We start from the raw sequence: 11,697 nt of genomic DNA, 5'->3' as shown, positions 1-11,697 counted from the left end.
TATATAGGTGTCCTGTTGGCTTCGCTTACTGGTATTTCCTGCTCCTTCCCCAGATTTGGGAAATTTTCAGCTATTATTTCCTTGAATAGGCTCTCTGTTCCTCTTTCCCTCTCCTCTCCCTCAGGAATACCTATAATTCTTATGTTACATTTTCTAATAGAGTCAGATATTTCTCGGAGTCTTTCTTCATTTCTTTTTAGTCTTAGTTCTCTCTCTTCATCCATCTGGAGTATATCTGTATTCCTACCCTCTAAAGTACTAATTCTTTCCTCCATATTGTCAGCTCTGTTCTTTAAAGATTCCAGATTCTCCTTTATCTCCTCCATTGTGTTCTTCATCTCCATCAGCACTGATTGGTTTTTCTTTATGATTTCAATCTCTTTTGTGAAGAAACTCCTAATCTCATTGAATTGTTTGTCTGTGTTGTCTCGTATTTCATTGAGTGTTTTTATGATAGCTATTTTGAAATCTCTGTCATTTAGTTTATGGATTTCTGTCTCTTCGGGGTTGATTTCTGGGTGCTTGTCATTTTGTTTCTGGTCTGGTGATTTCATATATTTTTGTATTGTGGTTCCTGTGTTGGTTTTGTTTTTCCTCATCCTGGAAATCTCTGGTTGCAATTTCCACCTGCCGCCACTGTCTGGTGGTAAAGGGCTGTGTAGTCTAAGCCCCCTGTGCTCTGCCCCGGTTTTTCTGCTGCGATCCTCAGTTTTTTTTTTTTTTTCCCACTGCGATCCACGGGTCCAGTCGTTTGATCAGGTCTGCCGTGGATCGCTTGGTCTGGTCTGTCGCGGATCGCTTGGTCTCGTCGGCCGCGGATCGCTTGGTCTGGTCTGTCACGGATCACTTGGTCTGGTCTGTAGCGGATCACTTGGGCTGGTCTGCCACGGATCGCTAGGTCTGGTCTGGTTGGTTTAGCTGCAGAGTCCGTTTGTGGGGAAGGGAGAGCTCTCTCTTTTGCCCTCTGGGTCCCTGACGTGGGAGGCTTCTTGTTTGCCCCTCTTTATCCGCTCTCTGGGGTGCTCACATGTTGATGGTAGCCCTGTGGCTCCTCTGAGTCCTCTGTGCGGGAGTTTCCCACTGGCTGAGAGAGTCCGAAGAGCCATGGTTTCCCCGCCGAGGGCCGCCCCTCCCCCCTCTCTGGGAGCCGCATGGACCGAGATCGCTGATCTGATGGGGAGGGAGAGGAGTTCTCCTTACCTCTCCCCACTTCCTCTGGGGGCCCAGCACATTCAGCTCTCAGATGTGTGGCAGTGTGGATCCCTCCGCTCTAGCTTTTCGCCTTCTGGGATTCCGTTGTTGGTCTGTGACTGTTGCTTTTGTTGTATCTTGTTGGGGGAAGAGTTCACGGGAAAGCTCACTCTGCCATGATGCTGACGTCACTCCTCAACTTTTTCTTTTTTTGATTTTTATGTTATTATATTGTGCTCGTAAGACTTACATTGCATTATTTATATTCTTTTAAATTTATTGAAATTTTTTAGAAACCTAGTATATGGTCTATCCTGAAGAATGTTTCATGTGTACTTGAGCAGAATGTATATTTTGATGTTATCTGATGGGCCATTCTTCAGATGTCTGAGGTCTATTTAGTTTGTCATGTCGAGTCTTATGTTTCTTGTTGATCTTCTCTTAGTTGTTTTATCCCTTTTAGAATGTGGGTTTATTGACATCTACTACTATTGTTGAATTTTCTATTTTTGTCTTCCTTTTGATCAGTTTTTGCTTTATTATATAGGTTCTGTGATTAGGTGCATACATGTATATAATTGTTATGTTTTTCTTGTGGATTAACTTTTTTATCATAATAAAATGTCTCTCTTATCTCTGGGAACATTTTGATTTATAATCTATTTTCTATAATATGAGTATTTACTCCAGCTTTCTTGGGGTTGCTGTTTGCATGGTATATCTTTTTCTATTCTTTTACTTTTAATATATCTGTATTTGTGTCTAAATTGAAACTTGCCAACAGCATATAGTTGAATCTTATTTTCTACTCACTGAATAGACTAACACACTGTCATGTGATTGAATTTTTTGTCTCTATATGAAAGAAATTAAAGACAGAAGGAGAAATTTTTCTCTATGTTTTGCATTCTAAATATTAGATGCCATATATACATGGACACAATTTTTTCCAAGCTGCACATTTTTCTCCAATTCTTATTAGTAGAGGCTGTGTAAAATTGTATTTTCAACACATCATCTAAAACAGTAATTATTGTTCCGAAATAAAACTTTTTGGTTTTTAAATAAAAATTTTTGGTTTGATAAAGTATTTAAAAAGTTACCTTTAGAGGAATATGGTCCCACATCAAATTATATTTTGTTTTGTTCTATTTGGTTCCCTCTTTCTTTTTTTTTCTTTGTTTTGGTGAGGAAGATCAGCCCTGAGCTAACATTCATGCCAATTCTCCTGTTTTTGCTGAGGAAGACTGGCCCTCGGCTAATATTTGTGCCCATCTTCCTCTACTTTATATGGGACGCTGCCACAGCATGGCCTGATAAGTGGTGCATTGGTGCGCACCCAGGATCCGAACCCGTGCCGCCAGCAGCGGAGTGAGTGCACTTAACTGCTATGCCACGGGGGCGGCCTGAGGGTCCCTCTTTCTATGGTGTTATAAATGGAAACAAAAATGTGTTTATCATACAGTTCAGCAAGTTAATGTGTAATAGAGACCATTTCTAAAATTTTTTAAAGTTAGAGAATGTGCATATTAATTCAGTTTGACTGCTACAAAAATATTGGAAATTGACTTTCCAACATCTTTTTTAAACACTGAAAGATCCTTATTTTACAGACATGATATAATTGCATGCATCATCAGAAAAATGGAATCTTTGCTTTTGAAACCACCTGATTCTTCACAAGTGGAACACGGACAATTAGACAATGGTAGATATGCACTCATATCTGTGGGTTTATAAAACAGGTTCAACAAGTCCCCGTTTACACACAAATATCTGCTCCCTAGTCCCTTCTGGTGTTAAAATGAGGTCCATTTCCTTAGATCAACACATTTTTGTTCACCATCCTTACTTTTCTGGTTACCCTGACTCCAAGCTTGCACTTTTCCAATTGATTACCACTTAAGTAATATTTCTAATGTGAAATCCTGAACACTTCACTCCTATTTGTAAAGTTCTGGGTCACAGATGGGCGTAGAATCTGTCTGTAAAGTAAAGCAGGTAAAGAGGTGCAACTGGATGGTTTACCTCTCCTGCTGGGGCAAGAATCTGGCCCTGGTTCATGTCGTGCAATTTCTGTGGCCTCTTGTCCCTGAGAAAGTCCCCTGTGCCCTGCCTCCTGTACTTATCTGGGACTAATATCTAGACATCATTCAACACTGAGCTCCATGTCATCTCTCAGTCTCCTTGGCTTGACTAAACTCACATATCACAGCTGGAATTAACGTGTCCTTATGTGCTGTACCCTTTCCGCACGAACATCAAAGCATATCATATACTTTGTAGCACCTATTTGCATATACAACTACAGATACTAGTTCAAATTTCTTGGGGACAGCAGCCATGTAGGATTCATATTTTAATCTCATTTAGCTATTATTTTGGATTATAATATAGTATAAGAAATTATTACTAAGTGCATAAAGGAAAGATTGATTATTTGGTATCCTGTCTCTCTCTTTGTCTAGTAACTTACATACTTCAAAACCCAGGTCATAAGTTACCTTGTGCAGAGATCCTTCCTTAAATTTTCCATTCCTGATTAATATTTTTCCCACCATCCCTTATGCAACTCTGGTTTCTAACCCACTACCTGGTGGCATTACTAACCATCACTAGATGCCTTCAGGATTGGACAGTGTGGAACAAGATAGCCTCCAATAAATGTGGCCAAGTGACTGGATCCTCTCAGCAATGAAAAGTCACATTGAAATGAGCATGTTTTATAGGATATTATGTTAGATGTATTGCAAACACACCTGAAATCAAAACTCAAAAAAACTGTTGGGGGGATCTGATATTTTAACTCCTTATTTGGAGTAAATTTCAAACTTGTAGAGAAGTAACGTGAATAAAAATGATACAGAGAATATCCATACACCCTTTACCCAGAGTTACCTATGGCTAACATTGTACCTATTTTGGTTCATGACCTCTCTATCAATCTCTCTGACTCTCTCAATCTCTGTCTCTCTCTCACTCTGTTTCTGTCTCTCTCTCATTGGAGACAATTTTAAACCTCCTCATGACATTTATCTTCTAATTATTTTTATTATGTGTTTTGTAAGAATATAGATATTCTTTTATAGAATAAGAGTGCAGGTATCAACTTCAATAAGTGTAACTTCAATACAATATGACAGTATAATATATTTTGAATGGAGGAGTATAGAATCGAAGAGTTTTGTAGTATACTGAAGAATCCCTAAAAGAGGTGTGAAAACAGACATCATAGTTTGAGAGTCTTGGAAATAACAGAGACATAAGATTATAAACTTCTGATGTATTGATAGGAGAAAAAACACATTAATATCAAAATTCATTATTTTATAGTTTCTTGAAAGAAATTTTAAACATTTTCTTTATAGCCCTTGTGACATCTTTATTCCTGAGACTATAAATTAAAGGATTTAGCACAGGAGTGAGTATGGTATAAAGGACAGATACCACCATGTCCTTCTCAGGGGTGTGGTAGGAGCTGGGGAGCATGTAGGTGTAGACAGAAGCCCCATAGTAGAGGATGATCACCATCATATGGGAAGAACAGGTGGTGAAGGCCTTCTTCCATCCCTCTGCAGAGTTCATTCTGTGGATAGTGAGGAGGATGAAATAATAGGAGCTTGAAATGACTGCCACAGGGATGAGGAGCATGAGGACACAACAAAAGTACATAAGTCTCTCATAGAGGGAAGTATCTGAGCAGGAGAGCTTCATTATTGCAGGGACTTCACAAAAGAAATGATGGATCTTTTGGGATCTGCAGAAGGGGAAGGTCATGGTGATTGGCGTGAGTGTGAAGCCATCCACCAAACCCAGAAACCAGCAGCCAGATGCCAGGAGGTGACACACCATGTGGTTCAAAAGGACAGGGTAATGGAGAGGATGACAGATGGCTACATAGCGATCATAGGCCATGGTGGCTAGAAGGAAACATTCTGAACCTCCTATTGTCAAATAGAGGAACATCTGCATCGCACATTCAGGAGCTGAGATCTTATTCACACCCATGACCTGGTCCACGAGCATCTTGGGCACAGCGACGAAAATGTACATCATGTCCATGAGAGACAAATGGCTGATAAAAAAGTACATGGGGGTGTGGAGGTGGACATCATAGTGTATCAGAAGGATCAGGATGGTGTTTCCACACAAGGCCATCAGGAAAACCACAAAAATGATCACACAAAGTAGAGTTGGTTGTTTGGATTGACTGAAGATTCCCACCAGGATAAAATCTGAGTGATCAGTGTGGTTGGTCAACCAGGTTATTTTGTCCATAAGGCTTTATCTAAACCAGAAAGGAGAGCTTTGGGGTTAGTGGATCACTCGTGGGATATAACCACCTGAAATAATTGAATGAATGTTTACTGAGAGAGTGTGTGTGAGTGTTTGTGTACACCATCTTGATTTTGCTAACCAGAGAAAGTCCCATGGGCCTGTATATTTGTGGAATATAAATTATACATGATTTAACACATTTACCAAAACATTGATAATTCACAACTGTGGGTCAAAAGAGTTGGTAACATGCTGAAATTGAGACAGTTCAGGTCATGAGGTTTATAACGATAGATAGTGTTATCCATCAACATATATTGGGAATTTCAGAGACAGTGCCTTAAGCAAACCCAAAAAGTAAATCCACAAAAAGGAGAAATCAGAATTTATTTCTAGATTTTTTTATATGTGTAAATTTAATTAATTTTTCTGCGCTGAGGATCTGACTGGAATCTTAAAGAAATTTTGGAGGTGTATTAAATATAAGAGAGTTTTAAGAAATAACTGAAACTTTATTTGGGGAAAATTCATACCAAATGTTTGAATCCCTGTGCCCATAGGATCAGGCTGCCCTGTGAAGTTTTGTGATTGTGTAGAGTGAACACAGCACCCCCACAAGCAGATCAGAGACCTCACCCATGACTGATTCCTTTGAAACCTTCAGGGCATCAGTGAGAAACCCTAAATCTCAGCATCACTGTGGCCATTAACCCAGCTTCAGCTCTACCTGCCATCCTTGTGTCCACTCTACATAAAAAATGGATAAAAATAATTTTTGGCCTCAGGCCTTGTGAGTATTAAGTGGGTAAAATTGCTTAGAACTTTATTAGTTGGAGATGAACAAGCACATATACATATGATTTCAAGAGTTAATTTCTAGTTAATTATTGTACAAGATCTATGTAAGTGATGGCTGTTATTATTGTTGTCTTAAGGTATGAAATACATTACTTCAGCATTCTAGTTTCAGTATTAGTCATATATTTAAGAATTTGGACTTGGTAAGTTCTGTAGTCTCTAAGAACTGCTATATGTGTGTGCATGTGCGTATTTATATACACATTTATTTTATGTAAGTATACATAAAATTTAAATAAACATATAAAATAAACATATTTTATTTAACCATGGTTCAGATCTTTATGGACAACCTTAATTTCATCTGTTTCCATTTAGGACACAATTCTCCAGGTGGAAATTCATCTCCTAAAGCTCTAAATACCAGGGAGAAGAACTTGGATTTATAGGATCAATGTCATTTATCAGACAGGGATTTCATTTTTTTGTTGTTTGCCCAAATATCACCTGCTTTAATGATAGCAATTTTTGTAATGGAAACAGAGATACACGGAGGAAAATTAAACAACATTGAAATGTCTCTACTCCAATTCCCTGTTTCCTCCACTATCTTGCCTTCCACTTGCTGTGTCTATGAAAAAATACACTAGGTTACACTTACAGAGGTCACGGTCTGTCTATTGAGGAACAAATATATAAATTGATTTAAAATAGAATTTTAAAGTAGGTACAAAATAAATAATGTGAGAGTAATAGATATAAAATAATCTAGCCTTTCTAAAGATGTTAGTAATAGCTTCTACATTTTCTCTTACAAGGATTAAACCTTTGTAGCTTTTCAGTTTCTGACATGTTAAATGTTAAATTTCAAAAGTCCTTACCAACAGTCAGGAAATAGTGACTCCTCTTTCTGGAAGGAGTTTAGAAGTAGTTATGACGCATAAACATTTCAGGAAGAATTTTAAAGTTCCAAATATATTTTATACTCTTGTAATGATTCCAAAGTCTAATTATGATAGTTAACTTATTAATAATCCCAATTTCCGGGATGTTGAAACAGTAGACAACATTGAAAATGGATTTGATACCTCAATGTAAATATCCAAGAAATCTAGGACATATTGCATTAAAAAATATAGTCTTTCTATCAAATTCCACCCTCAATGGCAGATGGAAGTCCTGCTCTTTGCAAAATTTAAAAACAGTCAAACAGTAAAACAGATCAGATTACCAACCTTATATATGTAGTCAAAGTGAAGCAAAGACCAGCACAGTAACTGACACTTGTAGACCTCAAAGCTGTTTGCTGAGCGAATGGAGGGAGAGCTGGAAGGCACTTGGGGGGTGCTGGGCAACTTGTTCTTCCCTTTGGTAAATTGAGGTCACTGTCAGCAAGTCACACTGAGCAGCACAACTGGGACACAGACAAAGGAATGCTGTCTATACTTGGTAAGGCAACTGACCTCTCTTTTCATTCTTATACTTCTCTATGCAATTGCTGAAGTTTAATGTAAATAGCTTAGTGCTTATTTAACTTGGGAAATCATTAATAGCAGTGGTGAAACAATATGAAACATTTTTTAAAGCATCCCAGGAATTATTCTAATGCTGCACCATATTTACACTTCCCCAAGAGCCCATGAGGTATTTACTCACCTTATTTTCTCCTTTTACAGATTAAAAAAAAATCAAGTTTTTGTGGTTAGTACCTAACATCACACAACTAAACTGAGTGAGGAGTCTGTCTCAGCACAGGAGTAGGACCCACAGCCTGTAACACTTTCTTAGTCTTCCCTCCACAGTCTAAAATTTGAGTTTGGGGCAGCGCGTTGCTGGTTTTAACAGGAAAACATAAATCTGATTAAGACACTTGTTTGTGATCTAACTACCAGAATTAATCCTCCTCAAATGAAAATCAGTCATTCTTCTGCAAAATTTCAGTCAAAAAAAACCCATACAATAATATAGAAAGAATATATATCATTTTTTCTATCAATAATTGGAAATTGAAGTCCAATTTTTCAATATGTTAGAGAGCATAAGTGTTATATAAAGAGTTTCTAAAGAAAAAGTGCATCTGTTTTTCTCACCAAACACAGATAATAGGGAAAATACTGAGGAAATGGTGTGAAGAACTAATTGAATGTTCAGAAGCAGAACAAGTCAAGAACAACAATGACCCTTTGTTCCTGCAGTTCTGTCTACCTGGCTAGTTGAACCCAACCTCAGATGAGGCTATGAGTCTCTTCCAGAGGAGCAAACGGAGTGTGGCCAGGATAAGTGTATAAAGAGATGTAGGAAAGTGACATCATCTTGGTTTTATGTGTCCCTTAGAGGAGTGTTTAAGGTGTCTGTTAATAAATCCCCTTGGGACTTTGAAGAAGAAGGCAATTAATAGAGCTAAAGAAGATAACAGATATCATGGTAGCACTTTTCTGGTTTTCTTATGACTTTCATAAAATCTCTTTTCATTTTTTATCCATTGACTCTTTTTTTCCCCCTGCTTTCTTGTTGGTTAAATAAAATTATTTTTTAATTCTATTTTGAATTACTTCTAGTATGTTTGAGTACCTCTTGTTTTACACATCTTTTTTAGTGGTTTCTCTAGGAATTACATTATACATATATAACTTATTATAGCCGCTAGCATTGACATCTATAAGTTTGGTTAAGATGTAGAAACCTTACCTCACTTGAAGTGTCTTCGCTCATTCTTGTTTATAACATAATTGTCTAAAGTATGTACTCTATATACATGGAGAACTGCATCACATAATGATGTTATAATTTCTTTTCAACTGAGAAGGAGGCAAGTGTTGTATATTTCCCTTGTTTTCTGTCTGGTATTTAAAGATTTCTTCTTTTGTCATTTCCTTTCTACTTTAAGAACTTCATTTGGTTATTTGTTTAGGTAAGTTAGCTGGTAATACATTATCTTAGTTTTTCCTTAATTCAGGAATGTCTTTATTTCCCCTTTATTCCTTAAGAATATGTTCTCTGGATATACAATTCTGGATTGATAGTTCTGTTCTTCGTACACTTGAAGAATGTTGTGCTATTTGCCTCTGGTTTTTATGGTTTCTGATGAGAAATCCACTGTCATTTTATTTTCCTCTATATACTATGTCATTTATTTTTACCTCCATCAAAATTTTTTTCTCATTAGTTTTCAGAAGTTTATTTATGGTGTGTTGTAGTGTGGATTTCTCTGGTGATTTCTCAGTGTATTGAATCTTTAGGTTTACATATTTTGCCAAATTTAATAAATTCTTAACCGTTATTTGTTTCATTACTCTTTTATTTTTTTCAGCCTCTCCTATTTCTACTCTTTTATTCTCAGGGGGGCTCTGTTAACGTGAACACAGTCATGCACTGCATAACAATGTTTCAGTCAATGATAGGCTGAGTATATGATGGTTGTCCCATAGGATTAGTAACATATGGCCTTGGTGTGTAGTAGGCTTTATGATCTAGGTTTGTATAAGTACTGTTGGGGAGGAAGAAACTTTTCTCTATTCTTCTAAGTTCTTCTGGCTGGTCTAAGAATTAAATTAGCATGAGACAGATTAACAGAAACAAAAGTTTAATAACATATATATATTGGAGAAACCTAGAAAAATCGAGTAACTCACCAAAATGGCCAAAGCTCTTCCCTTAAATACCATCCCCACCTAAAGACAAATGATGTTGGGAGTGGGGAGAGTTCGTGACTTCAAAGGGAAGAAAAGTAATTCACAGGTAGATGAAAAGGAGACAATTAGAAAAAAGTGTTTGTTTGGCTGCATAAAAACAGAAGGATGTAGAAGGCAGCCCCAAAACAAATGTTTTTAGCTTTCTCCCTATCTACAGCGTGGATCATGTTATTCTAAGGTGATAGCTTGCTTCCTGAGACAGATTTTTTTATCTGAATTCTTTTAGGCAGTGAAAGGAGAGGTAACAAGAAAATATTTTTGCTCTTTTGTTTCTTAAAATAATCTTCATGTTAAAGAGACACATTTTGAGATGGCAAGTTTTGTTGCCCTTCAGTAAACTCCATGATGTTCACAGAATGGCGAAAACATCTAAGGATGCATTTCTCAGGACATATCCCCATTGTTAAGTGACACATGACTGTATTAGTCCTATAGGTCACTGAGTCTGTATTCACTTATTTTAAGTTTATTTCCTCTCTCTTTTTCAGCTTGGATAACCTCTATTGTTCTATCTTCATGTTCGCTGATTCCTTTATCCTTCACATTCTGCTATTTAGACCATTCAATTATTTATTTTTATTTTGATCTTATATTTTTCAGTTCTAAAATTTTCATTTCGTTTCTATTTATTTTTTGAGGCAACATTTGGTTTATAATATTATATAAATGTTATTTATACACCATTATATCTTGAATTCTGTATAGACTACATCATATTCTCCCACAAAAGTCTAGTTACATCCATCGCCATAGAAAAAGTCTTCCTTTACCCCTTTTGCCCCCTCAGCCCCCTTCCCCTCTGGTAACCACCAATCCTTTCTCTGTATCTATGTGTTTATTTGTGAATTTTTTTTATCTTCCACATATGAGTGAAGTCATATGCTATTTGTATTTCTCTATCTGACTTACTTCACTTAGCATAATATCTTCAAAGTTCATCCATGTTTGTTGAAAATGGCAAGATTTCATCAAGTGGTGTTTATTCTAGGGATATAAGGATGGGTCAACATTTATAAATCAGTCAACATGATAAACCACATTAACAAAATGAAGAATAAAAATTATATGATCATCTCAATAGATGTGGAAAAATTATTTGACAAGATTTGGCATCCATTTATAAAAACTCTCAATTAAATGAGTATAGAAGAAAAATATTTCAGCATAATAAAAGCCATATAGAACAAACCGCAGCTAGTATCGTACTAAAAGGTGAAAAACTGAAATCTATCCCTCTAAGAATAGGAAAAAGAAAAGGATGACCACTCTCACCACTCTTATTCAACATAGTATTGGACATACTAGCAAGAACAATTAGATAAAAAAGAAATAAAATGTATCCAAATTGGAAAGAAAGATGTAAAATAATCACTATGTGCAAATAATATGATTTTATACATAGAAAACTTTAAATAATCCACTAAAAAACTATTAGAAATAATCGACAAATATAATAAAGTTGCAGGATACAAAATCAACATACAAAAATCATTTACATTTCTATACACTAACAACAAACTAGCAGAAAAAGAAATTAAGAATATAATCCCATTTACAACTGCAAAAAAAGAATAAAATACATATAAATAAATTTAACCAATTAGGTGAAAGATCTGTACACTGGAAACTATAAAACATTGTTGAAAGAAATTGAAGAAGACACAAAGAAATGGAAAGATGTTCCATGTTCACGGACTAGAATAATTAACATAGTTAAAATGTACATATTACTTAAAGG

At 36.3% G+C, this 11,697-nt stretch overlaps 1 protein-coding gene across 2 annotated transcripts; it reads right to left on the bottom strand.

Moving 5' to 3' along the window:
* Nucleotides 1-307: 307 nt before the first annotated feature.
* Nucleotides 308-5,469, bottom strand: LOC131398980 (olfactory receptor 2T29-like). 2 transcript variants are annotated; one of them, XM_058532871.1, is made up of 2 exons: nucleotides 4,547-5,469; nucleotides 308-401 (listed from the first exon to the last, which is right to left on the bottom strand). In XM_058532871.1, exons 1-2 carry the CDS (start codon nucleotides 5,467-5,469, stop codon nucleotides 365-367), a joined length of 960 nt encoding a protein of 319 aa, XP_058388854.1. In that variant the 3' UTR covers nucleotides 308-364. The 2 variants fall into 2 exon arrangements, with proteins under 2 accessions (XP_058388854.1, XP_058388853.1); XM_058532870.1 differs by lacking the exon at nucleotides 308-401 and having other exon boundaries at nucleotides 4,519-5,469.
* Between the last annotated feature and the right edge of the window lie 6,228 nt (nucleotides 5,470-11,697).

This window comes from Diceros bicornis, chromosome 37 (genome assembly GCF_020826845.1).
Source record: "Diceros bicornis minor isolate mBicDic1 chromosome 37, mDicBic1.mat.cur, whole genome shotgun sequence".
NCBI classification, from domain to species: domain Eukaryota; kingdom Metazoa; phylum Chordata; class Mammalia; order Perissodactyla; family Rhinocerotidae; genus Diceros; species Diceros bicornis.
The sequence above is the reverse complement of the archived record's forward strand: the minus strand, read 5'-3'. Positions and strand labels throughout refer to the sequence as shown.

What these genes read in the sequence shown, in the direction of transcription:
- LOC131398980 (XM_058532871.1), bottom strand. Translation starts at nt 5,469, where the DNA reads ATGGACAAAATAACCTGGTTGACCAACCACACTGATCACTCAGATTTT. An exon ending in ACAAGGGCTATAAAGAAAAT is followed by an intron (nt 402 to 4,546) that starts GTTTAAAATTTC and finishes CAATTCAATGAG; the next exon opens with ATTAGGAGTTTCTTCACAAA.